Genomic DNA, 27,654 nt, shown 5'->3' with positions numbered 1-27,654 from the left:
GTGACTGTGGTCCCTGCTAATTTGAGGTCATTCACTAACTCCTCCCGTGTAGTTCTAGGATGCTTTTTCACCTTTCTCAGAACCATGGACACCCCACGAGGTGAGATCTTGCGTGGAGCCCCAGAGCGAGGTCGATTGATGGTCATTTTGTGCTCCTTCCATTTTCGAACAATCGCACCAACAGTTGTCACCTTCCCTCCCAGCTTCTTGCTAATGGTTTTGTAGCCCATTCCAGCCTTGTGCAGGTCTACAATTTTGTCTCTGACATCCTTGGACAGCTCTTTGGTCTTTCCCATGTTGGAGAGTTTGGAGTCTGCTTGATTTATTGATTCTGTGGACAGCTGTCTTTTATACAGGTGACTAGTTAAGACAGGTGTCCTTAATGAGGGTGACTAATTGAGTAGAAGTGTCTAACCACTCTGTGGGAGCCAGAACTCTTAAATGGTTGGTAGGGGTTCAAAAACTTATTTCACTCAATGAAATGCAAATCAGTTGCTATCTTTTATTTAAGGTTATTTTTTTTATTTTCCTTTTGATGTGCTATCTGCCACTGTTAAAATAAACCTACCATTGAAATGATACTGTTCTGAGACTTTTCATTTCTTTGTCATTGGACAAACTTACAAAATCAGTGAGGGGTCAAATAATTATTTCCTCCACTGTATATACACATCTCATTTTTCATTTTCTAATATTTGCAGTTTACACCTGACACTCAGCATTTTAAATGATTTCACAGAGCAGAGTTAATGACCTTTTCATTTTTCCTCTGTAGTAAAACCTCACACAAACAAGATATAATGAAAGACAGTTGAGATGAAAGCTTCAGAAGACAGAGCTCTCTTTGCATGTTGCAGAGCTCGGAGAAGCTCTTTGCATTGATAACAAGTGAAGTTTCTTTACTCTTCCAGTACTGGAAACAATATGAGACTCATATCTGTGCTGCTAAGGTTCTATTTCTTAGCTGTACTACACATACAAATCATAACTATTTCCATTTCAGATTCCCTGTAATTCATTTAATCAAAAAATAAACCCCTGTACATTTAAGCGTTAGTTCAATAATTTTGAAATATACCAATTATAGCACAATCCTCTTAAGATTGTAAGGGCAGCATTAACCTTCCTGGCGGTAAGCCCGAGCTGAGCTCGGGCTATGCCGCGCAGGAAGATATCTCAGCCCCTGGTGGGGCGATTTGCACACTTTAAACTGCTGTACGCGCAGCTAGCACTTTGCTAGCCGCGCGTACAGCTCGATCGCCGCCGCTCTGCGGCGATCGCCCGCACGCAGCGGCACAAGAGGGCCCCCCCACCAGAGCCCTGCGCTGCCTGGACCAATGAGTTCCGGGCAGCGCTATGGGCTGGATCGGAGACGTCTGACGTCAGGACGTCGGCTGACGTCCATGACGTCATTCCGATCGTCGCCATGGCGACAGGAGAAGCCAAACAGGGGAGCGCATTATATACGCGTTCCCCTGTTTGCTTTTGATGCCGGCGACGATCGCACTAGAGGGACACATGCGCCCTCTAGTGGTGTTTCATGTAGCTACCACTCTGGTAGCTTTACATGAAACAAAAAAAAAATAAATAAAAAAAAAAGGATTTTTGCCTAAGTGGCAAAAAAAAATTAACCGCCAGGAAGGTTAAGGCCGTCAAGAGCCTTACACAACACAACAAACTGAAGGCCAAGTTTACAATACATGCGCTCCCTAACGCAAGTGGTACAAACTGGCATAACGCAAAGCACACTCTGCACGTTAAGCTTTCTGAAATAGTAATTTGTCGCTACCGTCATTTCCGAAGATTGTTAAATCAGTTTCTATCTTCAGATAGATTGTGCTCTTAAATGTTAGCAAGCCTAGCCTAGACCTCATTGGGTTCATAGTTTGTTTTGGTTTGTTTTTTATAACAGCTTTGGGACCCTGCATAGTTTAGTGTACCCAGTGTTCTGACTCCCCCCAACCGTCCTGAATTCAGCAGGACTGCCATGGGTTGGGGGTCTGTCCCGCAGCACACACCCACCCCCCCTTGTGTCCCGACTGAACAGAGAGGAGGAAAAAAAAATGATTAAGGCCCCAACCACCCTGAGTAATGCGGGGATGCACGGAGGGGTGCCGACATCATTCATTCCTCCCTCTCTATGAGCACCTCTCCTGCATCCCCTTGCAGAGTGTTGGTGCAGGCATCTATTTCAGCTGTCCATGCGTTCCAGAGGCCGGCTCTTCTTTGCTTCCGGTTTCCCATGACGCGTCATGCTGAGAAACAGGAAGTAGAGAGAAGCCGGCAGCCGGAACGCACGGACATGTAAGATAGCTGCACCTATACTCTGCAAGGGGACACAGGAGGGGGTGGGGCATGGAGAGGAAGGGAGGAATGATGCTGAGTGGAACCTTCCTCCCCACCCAGAGTGGAACCTCCTCACTACCCACAGTGGCACCCTACTTCCTAAGAAGTGGCACCCTCCTTCCTACCCAGTATCAGGCTCTCCCACCCAGTGAAACCCTCCGCCCCCCAACTGGCACCCTCCTCCCACCCATTGTCACCCTCTCCCACCCACTGGCAACTTCCTGAAAAAGTAGGGGTGTGGCTTAAGTGTCCCTCTATCTCATCTTCTAACGTTGGGAGGTATGAGTGTTTGTAAATGATTAAACCGAACAAAGCATAGATTAACTACACCGACTCCACCCACAATCTCTCACACAAAGTGCCGCAAACTCAACATTTCTGTGCTCTGATCAGAAGGAAATTTGAAACCACTGCCTTTTTCTGCAAGGTGGCATGATTACACGCTGGAACCCAGCAAATATGGGGCTCCAGTGAATCTTATTGTACAGACAACATACTGGGGCAGACACAATGCCAACAACAGGCCAGGATGGGTGACAGGGTAGAGTGTCAGCAACCTGGCCAGGAGCTTTCTGTTCCCAAAAGCAGATGCTAACTTAATATACAGTGGGATGCAAAAGTTTGGGTAACTTTGTTAATAGTCATGATTTTCCTGTATAAATTGTTGGTTGTTACGATAAAAAAATGTCAGTTAAATATATCATATAGGAGACACGCACAGTGATATTTGAGAAGTGAAATAACGTTTATTGGATTTACAGAAAGTGTGCAATAATTGTTTAAATAAAATTAGGCAGTTGCATAAATTTGGGCACTGTTGTCATTTTATTGATTCCAAGACCTTTAGAACTAATTATTGGAACTCAAATTGGCTTGGTAAGCTCAATTACCCCTGACCTACATACACAGGTGAATCCAGTTATGAGAGAGTATTTAAGGGAGGGGGGTCTCAAAACAACTTTCAAATGACCTGAAGACGATGATTGTTCACCATCATGGTTTAAGGGAAGGATAAAGAAAGCTGTCTCAGAGATTTCAGCTGTCTGTTTCCACAGTTAGGAACATATTGAGGAAATGGAAGACCACAGGTTCAGTTCAAGTTAAGGCTTAAAGTGGCAGAGCAAGAAAAATCTTGTATAAACAGAAGCGACGCATGGTGAGAATAGTCAGAGTCAGCCCACAGACCAGCACCAAAGATCTACAACATCATCTTGCTGCAGATGGAGTCACTGTGCATCGTTCAACCATTCGGCGAACTTTACACAAGGAGATGCTGTATGCAAGAGTGATGCACAGAAGCCTTTTCTCCGCCCACAGCACAAACAGAGCCGCTTGAGGCTAAAGCACATTTGGACAAGCCAGCTTCATTTTGGAAAAAGGTGCTGTGGACTAATGAAATTAAAATTGAGTTATTTGGGCATAACAAGGGGCGTTATGCACGGAGGAAAAAGAACACAGCATTCCAAGAAAAACACCTGCTACATACAGTAAAATATGGTGGTGGTTCCATCATGCTGTGAGGTTGTGTGGCCAGTGCAGGGACTGGGAATCTTGTCAAAGTTGAGGGTTGCATGGATGCCACTCAGTATCAGCAGATTCTGGAGACCAATGTCCAGGAATCAGTGACAAAGCTGAAGCTGCGCCGGGGCTGGATCTTTCAACAAGACAATGACCCTAAGCACTGCTCAAAACCCACTAAGGCATTCACGCAGAGGAACAAGTACAACATTCTGGAATGGCCATCTCACACCACAGATTTTAAATTATATTCAGGTCTGGGGACTAAGTTAAAGAAAGCTGTCCGTGCTCGGAAGCCATCAAAGCTGAACGAACTAGAGATGTTTTATGAAGAGGAATGGTCCAAAATACCTTCAAGCAGAATCCAGACTCTCACTGGAACCTACAGGAAGCATTTAGAGGCTGTAATTTCTGCAAAAGGAGGATCTACTCAATATGGATTTAATTTATTTTTTGTGGTGCCCAAATGTATGCACCTTCCTAATATTGTTTTAACAATTATTGTACACTTTCTGGAAATCCAATGAACTTTATTTCACTTCTCAAATATCACTGTGTGTGTCTCCTATATGATATATTTAACTGACAATTTCTATCGTAACAACCAACGATTTATACAGGAAAATCATGACAATTAACAAGGTTGCCCAAACTTTCACATCCCACTGTAGCTTTAAAGGACAATTCTGGTGAGAATATGGAGGCTGCTATTTTTATTTCCTTTTAAACAATACGAGTTGCCTGACAGCCCTGCTGATCTATTTGGCTACAGTGGTGGCTGAATAACCCCCAAAACAAGCATGCAGCTAATCTTGTCAGATCTGACAATGTCAGAAACACCTGATCTGCTGCAAATTTGTTCAGGGTCTATGCTTTAAAGTGTTATGCTGGGCATAGCCGGTTAGATCCGGCGACTCGATTAGCCGCCGGATCGACTCCCGCCACGTCCCTGCTCGTCCCCCCGGATCGATTCCCGCTCGTCCCCGTGGGCGCTTACTTATCTTCCGCTCGATTTCCGCTATTGTCCGCCTGCGGGTTTTCGAGCGGGGAATCGATCCGCGCGGAGAACGGACCTGTCGGAAATTATCAATCGAGCCATCAGCGGCTTGATTGATAAGAAGAAACACACAGTCTATGCCCAGCATTAGAGGCAGAGGATCAGCAGGATAGCCAGGTAACTGGTATTGTTTAAAAAAATAAATATGCCAGCCTTTATATCCATCTTGCTTCAAATTTAAAATTCCTAAGTGTTGGCAGTGATAAGATGCCTTTTGTGTTGCATACTTTCAATCAACAAGATTGTAATATGCAAAATAGAGGAGTCGGAGTTGAGTGAATCCTAAACAAAGGAGTTGAAGGATTTTTGTACAGGCCCCACAGTCCTGGTTAAACACAAAAATGTGTACAGCAATGCATCTGAATAATGCAACGCACTAAGGGCCCATTCACACTAGAGTGTTTTGCCGGCAATTTCGGCAAAACGCTCCAGAGCTAGCACTTTTTAGTTTCAAAGATTTTTTTATTATGAAGAGAATAAATCGGTACACAACAGCCAAAATTTCACCTCAGCCCAACATGGGCAGGGTGATATAGAAGAACAGTATTGAAAATATCTTACATTGCAAATATATAAAATACAACAATGCTATTAACATAGACAAGGATGATATGAAAACATCAAAAGATCGAGAACAATTAACATTATACTGTGGAGGGGATTCGAGGTAAGGCAACTAGAAATAGGTATGTAGCTAGAGGTGCTGTGATGGTAGCATCAAAGGGGAGGGGTTGGGGTAGCACTTTACCGTTATAGGATAGCATTAAACTTATCATTCCAGTAAGTCTCTCCTTGAATACGGGGCACGGTCAACAAAATTAGGCCTAGGCCTCCAATACCGTTGAGAAGCTAAGGTTTCCTCTGAGCTCCACCCATGGTTCCCATATATTAGTAAATTGATCCATAGTGTCTTTAATTAAAGCGTTGAGGCGCTCACATACCATTATATAATCTATTCTCTGTTCTAAGACTGTCAAAGATAGAGAGGGCTGCAGCCATTGGGATGCAATGTAGGTTTTAGCAGCTACAAGAATGAACTGCAGCAGTCTGTGCTGGGAGTTTTTAAGTCTCAGAGGCTTAAAGCCTAACAGGAACACTTTGGGGTCTTTAATTAAACGTGGGGAAAATAGGTCAGCAATTCTCCTAGTCAGTTTAGACCGAAATAGTGAAGCCCTTGGGCATGTCCACCATGTATGATATGTTGTGCCAGCAGTGGTACAGCCTCGAAAACACTGGTTGGGGCGAGTTGGGTCAATTTTATGAAGACGGACAGGGTCCAAATAAGATCCGTGTAATAGCCTAAGAGAAGATTCTAGGTTAGAGGTCTGCAGGCTTCCTCTGGAGAGAGTATCTAGTTAGTGTTGTGCCTAAGTCTTTCTCCCATAGCAGCATATACGGGAATTCTATAGTTGAGGGGGGTTGATTAAAGGTGGAGTAAAGGAAGGATAGTATGCCTTTACGTAATGGATCATTAAAACATATGTTCTCAAAAGAGGACTGCTGAAATTCTTGATCTGGGCTTATCAAGGAACTGAGAAAGTGGTAGATCTGGGTGGCTCTAAAGAATTCCGATTCTAGTATGTTTTTCTCAGCAATCAGCTGGCTAAAGGTACAAAGTTTCCCACCTACCAGCAAACTCCTGAGAGAAATTAATCCCTGCGATCGCCACCATTGAAATGCTCGTGGGTCTTGACCAGATACAAAGTCTGGGTTCCGAAAAAGTTCGGTTAAAGGAGATAGCTGGGATTGTAGCTTAAGTTTGAAGCGATGTCTGCGCCAGATAGTTATTGTGTGGGCTGTCAGAGGAGATTCTTTTGCTACAGCCACAGGGAGAGGTTTTTTAGCCCATAGGGCACCCTTCCATGAGATTGGAGAGAGGAGAGCATTCTCCAAATATACCCAGATAGGAGTATGGGAACCTGCATAAATTAGTGGTATGGAGGCCAGTTGGGAAGAATTATAGTAACGGTTCAGATGAGGGACAGAGAGACCCCCATCCCTTCTGTGCCAGAACATGGTTTTCCTTGAGATTCGAGGACGTCTATCCCTCCAGATAAATTTAAATATTGCTGTCTGCAATTTTTGCAAATCCACGGTTTGTACCGGGATGGGCAGAACTCTAAAGAAACCGAGCTAGCACTTTTTAAAGCGCTAGTGCAATAAAAATCTATAGGTCTGTTCTCACTTAACACAAATCGCCAAATGCAAACGCGTAGTCTGCACCTTTTTCAGGCGATTTCCCGGCGATCGCGTTTTAGTGCTATAGAAGTGCTAAACATGATCACGGGACAATCCCTGCAGTGTCCAGTGATTTTTCCCGCATTAAATCACGGAAAAATCACTCCCGCAACCAGCGTTTTGCGCTTTTAAGTGTGAATGGGGCCTAAAGGTTCTCTTTAAGCCCAGCTCCAACCTAAACTAGGTAACGTCTGGGGAACGTGAACAGTAGGTTAAGAACATCACTCAACGTCTGTTCTCAGAGTGTGTGACAAAAGAAAATAAGTGGGGGAAATTTCCAGAACAACAGATACAAACTGCAAAAAACTAGGAGAAAGGTTAGAACTTAATGTTTGGGAAGTTCAGTCATTTCCCTTTGGCATGCCTATCACAAAATAAATGGAGAAATCTCTAATAAACAGCCTGTGGCTCTAGCACTTGCCTAACCATTCTGAAAAAAATAAATGAGTGTGGAGCAGAGCTTTAGCTTATTTGCTCATTAGCTGCGGTTTCTGTTGAGTGCACTCCAAGCCTCAGGCTGTGACTTTAGGGAAGGGGAAACCGCTCGGACTGTATTAGGTTCTGCTCAGAGAGGAACTGAAGTTTAATTCTTTCTTTCCTTACACATCTGCTCCAACAGTTCTCCTCTTTAGCAATTATAAACAATAATTACTTATTCATACAGTAGACTCCAATAAACTGCTTACCTTGGCAACTTTTATTATGTCAGGAATGTGTAAGTAGGCTTGGACAGGAGGTAGTCCCTTTCCTATAAGATAGGCTTCATCGGCTTTCTGTCTGTGAACCTGTCCAGTGTCCTGCTCAGAGTACACCGCCACCGTCCTTATTCCCAGCTCTGTGCATGCTCGGAATACTCTTGTAGCAATCTCACCTGTAGAAAAGGGAGAAAAAGATGAATTGTCACTAAACTGCTAATACTCACATTTCCTACACATTCCAAGAAACTTCAGGAAAAGCTTTATTTATAACCTTTTTGGTGGTATAATGGTTTCTGTATTTAGGGTCTAAAAGCAGTTACATTTTTTCTCTGCTTTTAGACCCAAAAATACAGTTCAGGCAGCCCTGCTATATACAAAACTCACCTCTCCAGGATCCAGACTAGCTCAGCATGGCTTCCTCCAGTCCTCAGAGGGGTACTCTATATGGCGATTTCACTGTCTGTACTCGTGATGGTGATATCAGCAGAGAGATGGGGAGCCTCGGAGGACATGGAGGTGGTGGGCTGTAACTGGCTGGATCCAAGAATGTCGCACTACTGCGCTCTCTACAGATTCAGACTCTCTGGGTCAACTCGACCCAGCATCAGGATTACCGATAATAGTAGGGTTTTTTTCACCCCAAGCCTGGGTTGGGAATACCGCAGGGAGGACAAATATGAACGGGAAGTACTCCAAGTCCAACGAACAATAATTCAGCAAATTTGAAAACATGGTGACCTAATTCAAAAAACTGTTCACCTAATTCTCTGTTTCTAATCATTTATGAATTACTTATCCTAGAGTAGATATGTATCTGTGTGTGGGTATGAATGAATGGGGTTTCTCACCATTTTGGTGCCCTAAGTAGGATATCTTTTCCCCCCAATCTTACAAATTGATAGGTTATATACAGAAAATCTATTGGGGGGTTGATGCAGGAAGCAATGGTAATATTGCTGTGTTCAGACAGCACACAACCATTACTACAATCAGTAATGTACCCCAAGTTACACTATTAGCGAGACTCGCAGTACTGGAGTAACACACAATGTGCTTTACTAACTTGCTCATGGTACTTTAGAACCGTGGGTCACGCCAGTAGTGTGTACACAGCTGGAGTTAGTAGTAACAGTAGTATTGCAGCAACATTACTGCTGCTTAGTACATCAACCCCATTGTTGCTCAAACAGAATTTAAAAAGGATACACATATTGTAGTTCTTCACTGGGTATACGTAGTCTGTTTAGGTGGTCTTATCCCCGGGATCGCTATAGGCTTAAGGAAATCAGTCACATAGTAGCAAACCGCGATCCCTCCGGCAGTTTTACTTTTCATCAAACAAAAAAATATCCTTCCATTTTCAGTGTTTCATTCAGTATGCCACTGGCCCTTCAAAGGAAACAGATACTGCACATATGCAGTCAAAGGAGGACTATAAACAGTGTATGCAGTCAGTCAGCGTTCCTCATCGACCAAAATAACAAAGGGACTCTTTCTTATCTTCCCATACAACAGACAGCAGATGTTGATCAACATAGGTTGATAAGAGTACATAATCAGTGGTTATTCTGGGAACACACCTTAAGTTTTTTCACCAGATTTTCTGTACGATCGATAGTATGGATCGAATCTCAACCAAAAATCAACAGTAATTGTATCGTCCGCCTGCTACACACGTGTACGTTTTCTGTTCAGTTTTTACTATGTTCTCAACTAATTACGCTCACTATTGAGGATACAGCACTCTGATACGGCTCCCTGAACGCCTCTATATCATACACATAATCGAGCCGCTTCATCAATTGCACCAACACACGATAAGAAAGTAGTCATTGCGACCATTTATTTTCAACATGTCCTATACTTTTTCAATTCTACCCATAAAATCACTCAAGTGTGCTGAAAAACGCTTCCGATTTTGGCTGCGATTCATACCATCGATTGCACGGGAAATTCGGGTGAAAAACGTAATGTGTGTTCCCACAGCATTACCTATAGTGCCAGTATAGTGCCAGTTGCAAAAAAAACAAAAAGCAGATACACCCCAAAAATGATATGCTAATGACCAATGATTACCACTCCTGACAGTGCTAAGAGAAAATCCTTCCACTGCAGCTCTTCCAGCCTCCCCGCCCAGGCCTTTAATGTGATGAATGGCTTCACTAAACCAGGAATGCCTCTGCAGCGACCTGCCTCTGCATTCATCAGTTACCGTATTTGCTCTGAATTCTGGGAAGTCACAGAGCAGGCTCACATAATCTCAATGTTCTGCAAGTCTAACCAGCTGTGCAGCTTCCTGAATTGCTGAACCATTTCCATTAATGATGATGAAATAAAGCCCTACCTAGATGAGAAATGCTCCAACAACGCTCATATCTTCCAGGGATGCAGTGAACGTGCACCATGGTGCACAAACACAAACTTTGCATGAAACCTGGCCAGAGCATGGCTGATTATTGAGGATGGGTGATGGTAGATATTCCGTCTTCTCAGCTGAATTCCAGCCCTAAATGCTTCCTAGACTTAGGCCCCGTTCACACTGCACGCGTTTCCAGCCGCGTTTTGGAAACGCGTGCAGGTGGCCAACACGCACGACATCAGACATTGCATAGACTGCAATGTCTGATGTTCACACTGCATGCGTTCCGGACCTGTGCGGTCCGGGAACGCATGCTGCACGCATTTTTTGTAAAAACACGTGGCTGTCCCATTCACTTTTCAGTGGTGGGATCAGCCACGCAATGCACACAAACACGGATGGCATGCGTTGCGTTCCGCATGCGTGGCCATCCGCATTTGTGATGAGAACGGGGACTTACCATTCCAGAACAATCTGTTTTTTTTTTTATCAGATAGAAAGTTATGTCAATTTTCCTCCAGGTCAACAAGAAACAGAAGATAACAGTATTTAATCAGATGTTGGCCTATGGAACATGCTGGTAATATCGATCTGTCATACTGTGTGCATGTGTGTAATCAATCTAATCTGGACATGGTTTCATGGCTACAAAAAGCTGTTCCTAACCAACACAAAACAGACATCCTACATGTCTGAATGAGCTCTGATTGGGTACATTGATTCGGAAAGGTCAATGCAGTCACATGATTCTGATAATTTGTGGTGCAGGGGTATTTAAGTTATAATGATCACATATTGTCATCAGAATATTGAATGCATCTGTGAAATGAATTTAAATGTACTGTATTTCATATTATTATTATTAGAAAACTTGACACTGCCTGTCTGTTTGCAGATTACAGCTCACATACCCATCCAAAGATGAAGACAAATTAATGGCCACTTGAATATTTCTTACCTACCATTTACCTACCATGAACCAGGCAGGGCAGTAACAAACCCAAACTTTTATGAACCTCAAGGCTGACTAATGGTGACCATACATGGTACCATTTTTTTCATCCAATCTTACCATTTCTATGTAATATAAGGGAACTGCCTAAAGTATCCTTTCAGTATATTCACTTAATTTACCCATATCCTAAATAGAAATTGTAAGATTGGATGAAAAAAATTGTACCATGTATGGCCACCATTAGTCTCATGTGATAGAGTCCAAGCTGGTAAGAGTTAAGAAGGTGTTTCTAATGGTGCCCATACATGGTTCAATTTTTTTTCATCCAATCTTACCATTTCTATGTATTATAAGGGTAAATTAAGTGAATATACTGAAAGGATAATTTAATCAGTTCCCTTGTACTACATAGAATTGGTAAGATTGGATGAAAAAAAATTGTACCGTGTATGGCCACCATAAGTCATATTTTGATTGGACACTTAACTGTAACTCCCAGAAACCATCCAAAATTGTGATGTAGTGATGCAATATGACTGTCAGACAATTTTTCCTTCCGAAACCTTTTATGCTAATGAACTTATTGCAATGTGTACTCTCCATTGAGATGTAAAATAGATACACTTAAAATTTGGATCTACCGCTCGTCAACTCACTTGGTCTCAACTTAAAACCCGCTAACATCAGTTAACAATTCTATGAAAATCTAACTGCCAGAATTTGGCCTCAATTATATGTAGGCACTCAGTGATCCAAATGTCATTCCAAAAACATGCTGGTGAGCATATTGCTCCACATTCTGATAGTGACCTTAAAGCGGAATATAACCCTGCATTTCAACTTTGCTCTAAAACATTATTTACAGTATATTATATGCAACCAGCATTTTTTTTTTACTAGACCAGCATTGGAAGGGTTACACAGGCTTTAAAGTTCCTGGAGATTTCTGCAGACGCATCCGAAGCTGACATAGATACATTTTGTTTACATAAATGTATCTAAGTGTTGAATGTGACTCACTCTCTCTCACTGAGAAGGAGCTGGAGGACAGCCAAAGAGCATGTAACATTTCTCAATAGATAAATTTGACTAAATAGAATGTAACAATCTGAACTTCTGCACATCTCTCCATGGAACTTTAAACCTCTGTGTTTAACCCTTCAAATGCTGGTCTAGTAAAAAAAAAAATGCTTTTTGCATATAATAGGCTGTAAATAATGTTTTAGAGCAAAGTTGAAATGCAGGGTTATATTCTGCTTTAAACTAAGCTGGGAACACTAGACTGACTGTGGTAGGAATTAGACTGTAAGCTCTTCTGAGGGTTAGTGACATGACAACAGATTCTGTAAAGTGCTGCAAAAGATGTCAGCGCAATATAAATACACAATAACTTCAGAAAGCAGGCTTGTATTTGTAAGAGCGCTATCATAATCTGTGTGCATGGAGTCTGTGTCTGAGGAGGATCTCATGTAATTATAAGAAACCTAAATTTGCTGTTTGCGTATATCTGCAAAAGTAGTCTGGGTTTACTCTAGACCAAATATCTAATCTTCCTGAACAACATCATCGTATAGTGAAACGTGCAGTCTGTGATAGAGTCCTTCATTAGGCATATATGAATACACATAGCTCACCAAATATCTCGATTCAGACATTGTAGGAATTATAGCCTCAGAGAAAGGGAGAGAATTTCAAACTTTAGGAAAGAACAGCTATATTCAGCAGATTGAATATCCCACTTATGCTATGGTAATGACTGTCTATAAAACCAAATGTGATGACTTGGAGTATAAACTATGTCTTTGTTAGGATGCGGTTTTCCCCCTTCTTATGTATGTATAATAAGCTGCGACTATGGCAGAACATGAAAAGAATGTTCAATACTTTTTACTAATGAACATATTAATCTTACTGCCTCCTGTGCATGTTATAAATTCAAATAAACAGGAAAATAGTCACATTGCTAGGGGGTAGTGACAAAACCAAAGACTGGCTATAAATTATAACCAGTTCATTCTGACTGGACAGCATTGTTGTTGCAGAGAATAACTGGGTAAACAAGATAGCGCAGTTCAGGACAAAAAAAACCAAAACAGGTAATTACCTCGATTAGCAACCATCACTTTCTTGATGGGTTTGTACTCCACACGCTGGGTGCTCTGGAAGACTGCATTCAGTACAGATATACGCTTAACCCCCAGGAAGGTTAACCCGCCTTTCACAAGCCGGAGCTGCAACATCTGAAACAAACAGAATGATATACAACAACTTTTATTTGGGGTTATGATTTCTGATGTCAGTCATTTGTATTGATCCCTAAGGACATGAGGATTGTAGCGTTTTGCTTAAACTTAAGATTTAACAAAGTTGAAAAAAATAAAAGTGCATGCTAACAGGCTAGCATAGGAATGGGGTTACTCAAAAAGCGGGACTTAATAGAAAGAAAAAAGAAAGAAAAAAACAATATATCTCACCGTTCCCATCCAATGTAATTTCGTAGAATAACATTGATACATTTAAGTACTGAGAGAACATGCTTTTATTAGGTTTTCAGCAACATACATTAGAAGGCACATGCAGATACTTGTACATAAAACATGCCGGTGTGGCAATGGTACATTGGGTGATGGGTAAGGGATCACCTGACAGCACCGCTTCCAGCTGTAGCCTTGCCATTAACAACACTATTCGTGTGACTTGGGGAACAAATAATATAGCAACAAGTTGACCTGGTTACCTCTCAAGTAGGTAGAATCAGTTTACAGTAGAGTTCCAGTTATCCAGAACTCAGCTAACCAGCACATCACAGGCAGTACTCACAGTGAAGGCCAACTACTAAGTGGTTTGTGAGTTCTGCTGTGCAAAAAGACTGCTCCCTCAGGATTAATATACTTTCAATTAATGTATTTTAAGATTACAGAGTTCACACTTATCCAGCATCCCAGGATCCCCATTAATGGCGGATAACAGAGCCTACTGTATTGCCATATCACTACCTGCTGACTGTCCCTCTCCCATTATGCTAATAACAGCTTGCACACAAATGTAATGCTAACTATATGCAGCATGGAACTGGGTCAATCAAATGTACTCCCTGCCAATTTGGACTGGGGTAGCACCATGCTGCATAAAAACTGTCATTAAATCTACATTATCTAAAAATTAGCATAAGCGGTGTCTTTAATAACTTGGGGCTTCTTTCTCACTCAGATATGAAGAAGAGGCTAACCTAACCAATAAGTATACACTAAACAAATTTCAATGGTCACACAGCCTCATAAAGTATACCAAGTCACGTTTATTGCATCAAATCTTTAAAAACACCAATTCTCAGACATATACACCACAGGTCAAACCCATCCCAAAGGAACCCCCTTAAAAACAGTAACTGCGGAGTGCATATATGACACAGGCTGTAATGTAATGCTAACTGTATGCAGCATGGAACTGGGTCAATCAAATGTACTCCCTGCCAATTTAGGCTGGGGTAGCAGCATGCTGCATTAAATCTACATGCAAGATTACATTATTAGCATCTCAGTAACCATCTGTAATCATGACTGGCACGACTGAGGGAGGCAGGACAAGCCTGTTCCAATCTATGAAGCTGGGAGCACGCTTGCCAGTTGTCTGAGTGCAATCTGCATACCATGAGTGTGTCTGCATGTGGGAAAACGCACAGAGTTTATCACAGATGTTATGCAATTAATAGAGATGATGCAAACAGAGCCGCACTGCTTTCAGTTTTTGTTCTTTCACTTTTAAGTGTGAACTAGCCCCATTGATTTAGGCTGTGTCTACATTGGCAATAAAATGTTCTGTTTAGTGGAATGAAACAAAACAAATAGATGCAAACATATCCTATGCTAAGCAAGAGTAGATAAGCCATCAAGTGAGATTATTCCACCAGCAGCAGCCTGAATTCTGGGATGGCCTGTTGAGTGCGCGCTCTTCTCCCTTATGTTTGTACAGTTGTTTGGTACTTTAGTACATAAAGCGGCACCTCCCCATTTTATTCTCTTGGTCTGACTCTGATCGCTCCCAGAGCACTTTCTTCCTACAGTTCTCTGCATTACTAGGGAACCAGTGGTGTCAGGGCAGACAGAGACACTGGCGACTGTATCAGGACACTGCACTGCGCACTCTGCAAGTTGACTTGATTCAAGTGTCAGGCTTGATATAAGATTGCATTTTGGAACGAGCAGGTTTACTTTAAAGTGACACAGAAGCAGAAAAAAAAGTGTGATATAATGAATTGTATGTGTAGTACGGATAATTAACCATTTCAGCCCGCGGGTATTTATCACCTTATGCATCAGAGCAATTTTCACCCCCCATTCATTCGCCAATAACTTTATCACTAATTATCACAATTAATTGATCTATACCTTGTTTTTTCCGCCACCAATTAGGGTTTCTTTGGGTGGTACATTTTGCTAAAAAAAAATTTTTTTGTAAAATGCATTTTCATAGGAATATTAAGAAAAAAATTGAAAAAAATCATTATTTCTTAGATTTCGGCCTTTATAGCTTTAAAGTAATACATGCTACCATAATTAAAACCTATATATTTTATTTGCCCCGGTTATTACACCATTTAAATTATGTCCCTACCACAATGTACAGCGCCAATATTTTATTTGGAAATAAAGGTGCATTTTTTCAGTTTTCGTCCATCACTATTAACAACCTTATAGTTTGAAAAAAATGTTCGTAATATACCATCTTCACATGCATATTAAAAAAAAAGTTCAGACCCTTAGGTAACTATATGTTTTTTTTTTTTGTTTTGTTTTTTTTTATAAATTGTAACTTTTTTCCCATTAAAAATTTTATTTGGGTAATTTTTAGTGTGGGAGGTAAACTTTTAACTTCAAATGTAAATGTGAGTTTATTTCATTGAAAAATGTATGTAGATGTAGTTTTACCATTTGGCCACACACGGTCTTTCTACTGGGACTTGGGTCAATGAAAGGGAACTATGTTCCCATTCATTGATCTCTGGGCTAACGGTGGAGAACACACGCGGGAGCACGCAGAAGCCTGCAGCAGCGCTACAGCAGCCATCTGGACGCGACAATCACATCCAGGTGGCATAAATGGTTAATAGAATATTAGTAGCAAAGAAAGGAGTCTCATATTTTCAGTTATATAGCTTTTTTTTTTTATAACATACCATCATTCTCTGATATTTGCAGTTTACAAACTACACTCTGTATCTTAACCTCTGAAACAGAGCAGAGCTAATGACAGTTTGAACTACCCTGCAGTAAAACCTTATCTGACGTTGTCTTTCAATGTTTCTTTTATGTATAAGTGCTTCAGAAATCAGCACTGTTTTCGACCCAATGTTGGGTTGGAGAACTCAGAGAAGCGCTTTTGCATAGATAACTGACATTTCTTAACTCTTCCTGTACTGGACACATTATGAGACTCATATCTTTTCTACTGATGTTCAATTTTCTTAGCTTTACTACAAATACAATTCATTATCTCAAAAGTTTAGCTTTACTACAAATACAATTCATTATCTCAAAAGTTTATTTTCACTTCAGTTTCCCTTTATATACTGCTAGGAATATATTGCTTTGCATGTAGGCATATGAAAATCTATTTTATTGAAAAGGTTTGAAAGCATCTGCCTTGAGTACTGTTAATTCAAAGTCAAAAACTGCCACAGATCAGAGGAGATTCGGGTAAGAAGCTGAACAGCCAGTGGAATTTCACCTCATTATATAAAAAAAAAAAAGTCCATTAAAAAGTCTCCGTAATTTAGTGTTAATAAAACTATATTTTTATTTTCACTTGCAGCCAGGTAAGAATAGACAATGCTAACCGTAAGTTAAAATTGCTCTTTGCAGTCATGGCAACAGTACTTTGGTATACGGATAACTCAAGCGCCCATTTAGCCGCATGAGTAATTGCAAGCAAATGGCAAAATAAATTGCTTCTCTCTTCCAACAACTGCACTTATCCAGTAATGGATGGTAAACATACACTTGTACTCGCCAGATTATTTTGGAAATCTTTTTCTGACTGTATTTTATATGCACATAAAAACAAAGAAAGCATACTCAAATATTGATTGCCATTAATCCTTACAAAATAACAGGAGACATTTAAAGTCAGGCCCCCCATATCAGAATCAGAATCATTTTATTTCGCCAAGTACAACGGGGGTTGTACCCAGAATTATTTTTGGCTCATACAGGGTCGGAGATGGTACAAACACATACATGCGATCCAACATATACATTCAGGTACAGTAAAGTATACAAGTAAGCATATACCTACATACATACAGCACATAACTGTAGTGAGGGACGTGTGGGGGAGTCTGGGGTGCTGCGTGAGAGGAGCAGCCTGCCATCTACGGGCGGCGCTCACTCAACTCCGTAGCAGTTCCAGGTGCCCTGCAGTGTGTCCTGGAAAAGAGTGGATAGAGAAAGAGAGAGAGATAGAGAGAAGGGATAGCTAAAGAGAGACTGAGGAAGAAAGACAGAACCAAGGCAAGAGGAGAGAGACAGAGGCAGAGTCCTTTTAGGGCTGCAGATGTAATAACACCCCTGGGTCCGATAATCAGACCGAGAAGTGTCCATGCCTGTGGTCCGGTTCCCCGATGTTGGCAGGTGGGCAGCTGATCTTCAGGGCTGGGTGGTGGTGCAGGCTAGCTCGGTCCTCAGCAGTGGCAGAGTTAGGCAATGGGTGGCTGAGCAGGCTGGAGGCTGCAGATGGTGGAGATGGTGGTGGAGACCCTCTCTGGAGCTCAGCTGAGGATCTCTCCCACGTGGGAGGTCCCGCAGAAAGCGGTGACTATGGACACTGAGCTTTTTGTCGGCAGCTCGCCCGTGATCATGCTTAGGTGTGGGGTCCTGCGGTCTCTGAAACTTCCAGTTGTGGCGGTGGCTGGCTCGGGGCAGCAATCGGGGATCAGTGGCCTACTATGTCCGCGTAAAAAGGCAGACGCAGCAGCGGACCCGGCAGCAGCAGAGGGGAGCTTTTAGTGTGGCTCCAGTGTGGTGTGAGGCTCCAGCACCGGCAGGCTACACAGTTCCCCCTCAACAGTCCGGGCAGCGGCGATGGGGTACCAATCAAAGCACGTAGGCCCCAATCAGCTGTCCGTCCGATCAGCTGGCAGCAGCGGAGGAGAACTGCTAGTGTGGTTCCAGTGTGGTGTAAGGCTCCAGCAGCAGCAGGCTACACAGTTCCCTTCCCCCTCAGCAGTCCGGGCAGCGGCGATGAAGTACCAAACCGGGCACGTGTGGGCCTCGATCAGCTGGCAGCAGCGGAGGAGAGCTGCTAGTGTGGCTCCAGTGTGGTGTGAGGCTCCAGCAGCGGCAGGCTACACAGTTCCCCCTCAGTAGTCCGGGCAGCGGCGGTGGAGTACCAATCAGGGCACGTGGGCCCCGATCAGCTGTCCGCCCGATCAGCTGCATGCCGCCGGCGTCATGCCTCCATGCCTGTGCCCTGCACGTGGGCCTCCCAAGCAGCTGATCCTCTCGCAGTCATATGCCGATCCGTAGCCGGTGCAGAGCCGGACCGGCAGTACCCATGTCCTCCGCCTCCTACCTCAGCAAGAGGTGAAGCTCAGAGGTGAGTGGAGGAGAGATTTCCTCCTAAAAAAGCAAAAAAGGCCGGAGCCCTGTGGCTGAGGCGTCCGAGTGCGGCGCCATCTTGGTATATGAGTATATAGAGTGTTACTGCCATGGGCTTCAAGGGCAAAACCTGCATTGAGCTCCGTTCAAGGGCAAAACCTGCATTGAGCTCCGTTCAAGGGCAAAACCTGCATTAAGCTCCGTTCAAGGGCAAAACCTGCATTGAGCTCCGTTCAAGGGCAAAACCTGCATTGAGCTCCGTTCAAGGGCAAAACCTGCATTGAGCTCCGTTCAAGGGCAAAACCTGCATTGAGCTCCGTTCAAGGGCAAAACCTGCATTGAGCTCCGTTCAAGGGCAAAACCTGCATTGAGCTCCGTTCAAGGGCAAAACCTGCATTGTGTTCAGTACCAGGAGAAAAAAAGCCTGCATTGAGCTCGGTACAAGAGCAAACCCTACATTGATCTCCATTCAAGGGCATTCTGTGCACATACTGTACATGAAATTAAATTACCTATATGTTTACAAAATCTAACTGTTTTGGATTTCGGCTCCACATTTCCTAACCAAATAAGCACACTGCTACTATATCTTCTGTGTACCTAATATAGAAATACCTTTTTCATTTTCTTTGTAAAATGCTAATTAATGTAAATGAAGTTCAAGAAGCTATTTAGCAATCAGCCATCAGTGAGCTGCTGTGGCAAACTCCCTTTTCTTCAGCATGAAATTGTTTCAGTCTCAAGAGATGATGTGGAATTGTTCTGACCTTGAGACTGAAGAGGCTGTTTGTGCAGCTATTGCTGCACTGGCCTTGCTGATATTAGCAAGCATTAATACAGTTACACTTGGGATTGTTCTGAAACCTTTACTGTGGTAACGTATGCAACAAAGGCATTATGTTGTTTCTGTCTTGTACAAATAGTAGTACAATGAACTTGTACAGAAAGGTCCCAGCAATTCAAAAGGTCATCAAAGTAGCTAAAGGAGGCTGTAGCCTGCCAGTGACAAAATCAGGAAGTGATGTCAGAATATACAGTGCATATGCATATTTAGAACTGTACTCCAGGCTGCATACAAATCTAAACCTTGAACATGCTGAACACTGTTAAATGCACTTTTATATACTGCTAGGTCTGCATTAATCTGCCACCTGTACTGGGCATATGGACTGTGTTGATGTTATCACTGCACTGGGGATTTTTGGACTGTGCTGCTCTGTTTACCGGCTCTGGGCATTTGGACTACATTGATCTTTACCTGCACTGAGGCAGTTGAACTGTGTTGCTTTGTTTACCTGTGTTGCTTTGCTTACCTGCGTTGCTTTGCTTACCTGCTCGACCTGTGTTGATCTATTCCTGCTCTGAGACATTCGGTCTGCGCTGATCTTATTACTGGCACTGGGGCCTTCGCACTGTGTTGCTGTCACGTTCCGTAACTACTAGTGAGGACAGAGAGTGTCTGATTTCTGGAGATCTGCAGTATCACCAGAAATACAGATATACCTGATTATAAGTGATCTGCAGTCTCACCGATAATCCGATATATAACTAACCTCTGTCCACCCAAAATGGTCTTTTAATGATTGGTGCAAACAGTAAATAACGTATTGCTCTGTGGCGAGGGCCCACAGAGCTCAGACTGCCGTCCAGCGGCAAGGGCCCGCTGGCGGGGATGGTCGACAGGCAGGGATCGGCAACAGGTTATCAGAAATACGAGGTACAGAATCAGGAGGCAGATGCGGAGTCTAAAGGCTAGCCGGGGTTCGGCAACAGAGATCAGAGATACGAGGTACAGAGACGGTAGGCAAGAGAGTGAACGAGGGCACAGCAAGGTTGGCAACGGGTAATCAGATAGGCAACGGTACAAAAAGGATTAGAGAAACTCAGAGTCAAAGACAGGCAAAAGATCAAAGGCACAGGTAAATACAATGGTATGTTTCTTCCAGTACTTATATATTGGCGTAACCAATATATAAGTATACTGTGGATCCGAGAGCTAGCACAGAGTGTGATCGCTACAGCGGACAAGGAGTACTGGCAGTCTGCTGCTTAAATGCAGACTGTCAGTCCAGGAACCCCCACCCCCCGGATGAGGTCAGCAAGGGGTGGGGAGTGCCTCAGCAGGGCGGATCAAGGCAGCCTCCTCCTCAGGGCATAAAGGGCCTGACGCTCCGTGCGTGAGCGCGTTGCCCTGCCCTGCAATGACGACATGCGGCTGGAACGGCCGCCGGCGCTGCCAGCTGACGCGGACCGGAAGTTCGGGGATCCGGTGACGTCAGAGCCGAGAGCGACGTCCATCCTGCCAGCCGCCGAGGGGGTGAGTCTATGCCTGACAGTTGCCCCGTCTACCTGCTCTGGGTTATATGGACTTGGTCTGTGTTGCTCTTTGCTGTTCAGATCCCTGCACTAGAGCTCATTGTCAGTGTTGTTTCGTCTTACTCCCGGCCATGCCACCTACCAGCAGCCAATGGCGCTCTGCCATTACCCCCGCTCATCGACTCAATGTCAGTGGCCATGGACCTGCTCCCTTCGCTGCATCATCCAGTCGCATCACCCACACAGATCTCAGCTCCTTCAGTGGGAAGCATATGGTTTTCCATCCCCCGAGGGCACACGTCTACACGACCTCGTCTGGAGCCATGCCCAATTAATCTCGGCTTCTTCCCCAGGGTTCCACGCAGGACAGCGGCATAGGGGCTGTCGCTCTGGTGCACTCGTGAGGCTAAAGAGGAAAGGTTTAAGGTCAGCCATTCCCTCAATCCTTCTAGCAAACGTTCGCTCCCTCCCAAACAAGATGGACGAGTTGCTCCTCCTCTGCGACAGGAGGGATCTCAATGCAAACACTCCAGTCCTTTGCTTCACAGAGACTTGGCTCCACAAGGACATCCCCGATGAGCACCTTCAACTCCCAGGCTTCAGCCTCATCCGAGCTGACCGGGACACTGCCCTGTCTGGGAAAAAGAGGTGGCGGCATCTGTTTCCTCATCAGCTCAGCATGGTGCCCCGACATTACAGTTCTAACCAGGAAATGCTCCCCAGACCTTGAGCTCCTTCTTGTCAACTGTAGGCCAGTATACTCACCAAGGGAGTTCTCCTCATACGTCCTTGTCGGAGTGTACATTCCACCAGATGCCGATGTCAAATCTGCCTTGCTTGACCTGAGTGACTCCATCTCTCACTGGAAGGTGTCTCTCCCAGACTCTTTGTTTATAGTTATGGGCGACTTCAACAGAGCCAACCTCCGCCATGAGCTACCACGCTACCACCAACATGTTGCCTGCCCTACCAGAGACTCAGCCACACTTGACCACTGCTACACGGTCCTGAAGGACGCATACAAAGCTGTCCCACAGGCAGCGCTGGGCTCCTCCGATCACTGCCTCATCCACCTCATCCCCACCTACAAGAGGCGCCTGGAGTCACAGAAACCGGTCCTCAAGTTCTCCAAAGTCTAGTCAAGTGAGGCCAAGCTCCGTCTTCAAGCCTGCTTTGACTGTACTGACTGGAAAGCTCTAGAAGCACCAAACCTGGATGAGTGGGTAGAGAACGTTACCTCGTACATAAGTTTTTGTGAGGACTCCTGTGTACCAACAAAATCTTACAAGGTCTTCCCGAACAATAAGCCATGGTTCTCCAATAAGCTGCGGCAACTACGGAAGAGCAAGGAAGCTGCACACAAGTCAGGCAATCTTGTGGAATACAGAAGGGCGAGAAACGACCTTAACCGCGAACGGAGGGCAGCCAAACGAGGGTTCGCTGAAAGTATGGAACAAAACCTCTGCTCAAATGACACACGTGCTGTATGGAAAGGCCTTAAAGCTGTCACCAATTACAAGCCTCTCCCACAACATGCCACCCCTAGCATCGACCTTGCCGAGGAACTCAGTAACTTCTACTGCAGGTTCGAGTGCCAGGATTCACCTGCGAGGCAGCTGTCACCGTCTGTCACCCCACTGGCCCCAGCAGTCCACACCTCGAGCCCAAATTCACGCCCCCTGGAGGTGTGCGAATCCGTTGTCAGACGCCACTTGTCAGCACTGAACCCCAGGAAAGCCTCGGGCCCTGACGGTGTGTCCCCTGCCTGCCTGAAGGCCTGTTCAGAGCAACTTGCCCCCATCCTCACTGCCGTTTACAACAAGTCACTCCAGATGGGCAAAGTCCCTGCGTGCCTAAAGGGGTCCACCATCATTCCTGTCCCCAAAAAACAGGGAGTCACCGACCTCAACAACTTCAGGCCTGTGGCACTAACATCGGTTATCATGAAGACCCTCGAAAGGGTTGTCCTGTCCTTCCTGAAGTCCTCCACCACGGCCCTTCTTGACCCTTTCCAGTTTGCGTACAGGGCAAACAGGTCCACTGATGATGCCATCAATATCTGCCTGGAGCTCATCAGTGACCACCTGGATAGGCCAGACTCGTATGCCAGAATACTCCTCCTGGACTTCAGTTCGGCCTTCAATACCATCTGCCCACGCACACTTCATGAGGGTCTAGCAGCACTCGGGGTCCATTCCACCCTATGCCTTTGGATCACAGACTTCCTATCCAACAGATCACAATCTGTCAAACTGGGTGATATCTCCTCTCAACCTCGGACCACTAATATGGGGGCTCCACAAGGCTGCGTCCTATTTCCGATGCTGTTCTCCCTCTACACGAACAATTGCAGATCCACAGCAGACTCGGTCAAGGTTATCAAATTTGCAGACGACACCACTATCGTTGGCCTTGTCACCAATAATGACGAGAGGGCCTATCGTCAGCAGGTAGACAGAATCTGCCACTGGTGCAGGGAGAATAGGCTGGTCCTGAACACAGCAAAAACCGTGGAGATGATTATCGATTTTAGGAAGCATGCCCCCTTACTACTACCAATCCAGATTGATGGCACTGAAGTGGCAAGAGTAACCAGTGTTCGCCTCCTGGGCACCACCATCTCAAAGGACCTGAGATGGAGGGCTAACACCAGCTCCACCCTGGCGAAGGCCCAGAAAAGACTCTTCTTCCTCCGCCAGCTGAAAAAGTTTGGCATGCCCCACCAGGTTCTCACAAGATTCTACTCTGCCACCACAGAGTCTATACTCTGCTCTTCCATCCTGGTCTGGTACGCTGGTTCCTCTGCCAGTGACAGGCGCAAACTCCAGAGGGTCATTAGATCTGCAGAGAGAATCATCGGGAAACCCCTCCCGTCACTTGAACTACTTTACAACACAAGACTGTGCACTAGAGCGCTGAAGATAGCCAACGACGACTCCCATCCCGGCCAGGGCTACTTCAGTCGCCTACGTTCAGGGCGGAGATTCCGGGTCATCCCCACCAGGACTACGAGGCACCGGAACTGTTTTTTTTCCCTCCGCCGTCAACCTCCTGAACTCATCTCATGTTCCGCCTCCTCCACCCCCTTGTTAGGTTCACAGTCTGGCCCTGTCACAGACCTTCTGTCTGCCTGGAACTGTAGCTGCACTCATCTGCACTGTTCTCTTAGTCTGATATTGCGATCTGAACTTACTTCTTGCTACATGCTCCTGTATTATCTTGTCAATGCTTTACCGTGTATATCTCCTGTATATTGCACTATTGTCGGTTATTTTTCTTCTTTTGTCTTTGGAATTGCTGAGCTCTGTATGTGCCAAACCCAATTCCAGGCATGATCCTGTCATGCTTGGCGAAATAAAGATTCTGATTCTGATAGATTTTATTTTGGCAGCTTCTTCATGTATGGTTTGCAAAGCTGCATTACCAGACAAAGAGGGGAGGGGAACACTGCAAAGCTCCATAAACACATGCGATCTCGGTTGTCACAAACCGAGCGATTATTATTGTCACAAATTTGCATACGCTACCGTTGCAATAGCACGAAAATCGAATACATAAAGCATGATTAGGAGTGTCACTAACTTTGTAGCTTTGCTTAAAAAAACAGTGTTCATTTCAGCCCAAGCCTCCGCTCTGGGGAAAATGGTTGTATGTTTATTGTTCCCTAGAGGGAAACCAAAAAACCCTAAAGCAGAACCACCCCATATCCTTTAGATCTACTTCAAAAGGATATTGCTAAGGAGAGTACAGGGGCTAAAAACCATAGGCCTTCATAAATTCCTAGCTGACCAGAGCCAAATTCCTTCACATATCCTGATACGTGGTGGTCGGGGGGTGGGGGGATGGGGGGTGCAGTCCTTCCTTGAACCAGTTTTGTCTGTTACTATCCCTTGCAGAAAGCCCACAGAACCTGCCAATTTGGGGATGCTGTGACCCTGTCTGGCCATCACAATTTGACCCTTGGCAAAGCTGATCGGATCTATACCTCTTGCTCAATTTTCCAGCTTATGAACACACTACCAGCAAGAACTGCCTGTTCACTTTTTGTTTAATATATCTCACCCCTTTGACATAAGCCACGGTAATGAGATAATCAATATTTACTTCACCTGTCCATAGTCCTAATGTTGTGGACACTACAAAGCAGGAAATCCATGCACCAGACCTTGTTTTCATTTGAAAAAGCTCCGAGGGAGTAGCGAAACATGTCACGTGCCTAAGGCCAGTGACATCAGCAGAGGAGCCCAGCATCGCAACAGCTATACACGCTGACAGCCAACACGCTGATTATCTAACACGCAGCGTCATGGCAGTCTAGAGCAATAAAGCCTCTGCAGATGACATCACCTTGACCTGAGCCCTTGAACCAAAGGATACATCGGATGCAAGCCAAGAGGTGGTAAGACGAAAGCGCTATACAACTATCTGGTGGAAAAACAGTTGTGGTATAGGGCTCAGTGAGGACTTGTGGTAGTTTCAATAGAGGCTTGATCTATTTCCGGGCAGCCGGCCTATGTAACTGGCATTTTTAAATTTGTATAGTGGGACTGTGAAGCCTCCCATGCCTAGCTACTCCCACAGTGCATAATATGACCCCCATTCAGTAATGGACCTTGCAAAGTTGAGCATTTACCCTTAAAGGACTGTTGAGTCCAGGAACTGCTAGTGATTTTTACTGTCCAAACTTTATGTGGTGGTCACCAGACTGCATGTAGTTGTGGTTGCGTGGATGAGTGCTACATCAGCTGATGATCACAGCCATTCGTGTCACATTTTTAGGGGAGGGATAGGGGTGATTTTCTATGGTTTTTATTGGATCATTAATAAAGCCTTAACTGTGATTTGAAGGCACCTTGAGATTTTTTGTTTCTTTGAGGATAGGTAAACACTAGAAATAACACGCTTGTACTACAGTTTTTTTTTTTTTTTTTTGTAACATGACTGCACATGATGTCTTTTTCAATGGATTTTGTATTATTAAAGTGTTATGTTTTAAAGAGGGATTGTCAGCCACAAAATCAAATTTCATTTAAACCCTAAACTGTGTTTAGAATGCTACCAGGACCTTGCCCTGCATTTCAAGCTCTTTAATCTGTTCAGAAATGTCTGTGCTGTTATTATCTTATCTCAGTTACAACCGCTCTATTCTCTCGCTGAAGACAGTGAGAGGGAAGCTTGTCATCTTCCCTCCCACATTCCTGATCCTCACTGATTGGCTGAGAAAGCAGTTCAGTGTGACAGAAAGAGGGTGAAACCTGATGCTCACACGTGTTTACAAGCAAGCCAGAGATGACAAAGCAGACTGGAGTAGAAAAGAAAACAACTTAAGGTAGGAAATTACATCAGGATTTGGCTTCAGCTTGTGGGAAAAACAAATGGAGACTGCCAGGAACAGAAATCTCTTCATTTACTGAATAAAATTCACTGCAAACAAAAGGTGGACAGTACAATACATCTGTTAGGCAAATAGATCAAGTATGTATCTACTTACACGATTTTAAAGCAGCAGGGTCAGCCATACTATGCCAGGAAAAAAAAATGTGTGAGTTTAAAGCTCTGATTTTGTGGTATGGGCAATATTTTGTGCTTTTATTTACAATTAGGGAGTACCAGGGCCAGACTGGACCACCAGGGGTATGTGGAAACCTCCGGTAGGCCCTTCTGTGGGCACCTCTGCTGAGCCCTTCTGTAGGCACAGAATTTAAATTCCATATGACATCCAACTTCCAAGACTCTAGTCTATTGTTACGCCTCTTCCTGCCAGTGTTTGTGCCCAGCGCCTGACTGGCACGCCTGCAGTGATGTTGCAGCAACAGGTGCAGCTCTATGTAACTCCGCCCACCCATGGTGCCATGCTGGGTTTGATGGGCAAACTGTCTGCAGCCATTGCATCCCTACTGAGTGCGCCATGCACTTATGTCACCGTGTGATGACATCAGTCGCAGTGTGAGCGTCTACCATCTATAAGAAGAGCTGAACCCGTGCTACAAGGGTGGTGATCATTGAAAAGAGTGGAGAGAGAGCAAGTATGCGCCAGCCTGGATGCTACAGCCAGGCCCAGAGATTGGAGGGTGGAAATGGATCAATTCAGTCAAGAAGACAGAAGGAAGCACACAGACAGTGTGACTGCCTGCTGGAGGAGAGTGACTGTTTCTGCATGCTGGTTAATTTAGCAACTGGCAAGCAGCCAGCAGGAGGTTGGGAATGGGGTCATTGGGGTGATTAAAATTGAGTTGCAGAAAGCAGGCTGAAAAAGAAATGTGGTATAAGAGAAGTCAGGCGCAACTAAAGACCCATTCACACTTGCTAAACGCAAAACGGTAGCGCTTTGCTATGGCGATTTTTTGCGTTGAACGCAAAAAAAAAAATCACCATTCACACTTTGCGATATTTTAGCGATCGCGTTTAGCGCTTCTATAGCATTTAACTGCGATCGCCGGGAAATCGCCTGAAAATGGCGCAGGCTACACATTTGCGTTTGGTGATTTGCGTTAATCACCGGCGATTAACGCAAATCGCCCAAGTGAGAACGGGCCCATAGGGAATTATTGCACCAGCGCTTTAAAAAGCGC

General features: G+C 44.4%; 1 protein-coding gene across 6 annotated transcripts in view; it reads right to left on the bottom strand.

The window, feature by feature from the left end:
* PC (pyruvate carboxylase) overlaps nt 1-27,654 on the bottom strand; it is a 1,086,793-nt gene that overhangs the window by 726,201 nt on the left and 332,938 nt on the right. For all 6 annotated transcript variants that reach the window (XM_068259507.1, XM_068259508.1, XM_068259509.1 and 3 more), the window contains 2 exons: nt 13,276-13,411; nt 7,846-8,030 (listed from right to left, as the gene is read on the bottom strand). In XM_068259507.1, coding sequence (XP_068115608.1) covers nt 7,846-8,030; nt 13,276-13,411 — 321 coding nt within the window. The remainder of the gene's footprint in view (nt 1-7,845; nt 8,031-13,275; nt 13,412-27,654) is intronic.

The sequence above is a fragment of the Hyperolius riggenbachi genome, chromosome 11, assembly GCF_040937935.1.
Source record: "Hyperolius riggenbachi isolate aHypRig1 chromosome 11, aHypRig1.pri, whole genome shotgun sequence".
NCBI classification, from domain to species: Eukaryota; Metazoa; Chordata; class Amphibia; order Anura; family Hyperoliidae; genus Hyperolius; species Hyperolius riggenbachi.
Note: the sequence above shows the minus strand (reverse complement) of the source record. Positions and strands in the feature narration are given on the sequence as shown.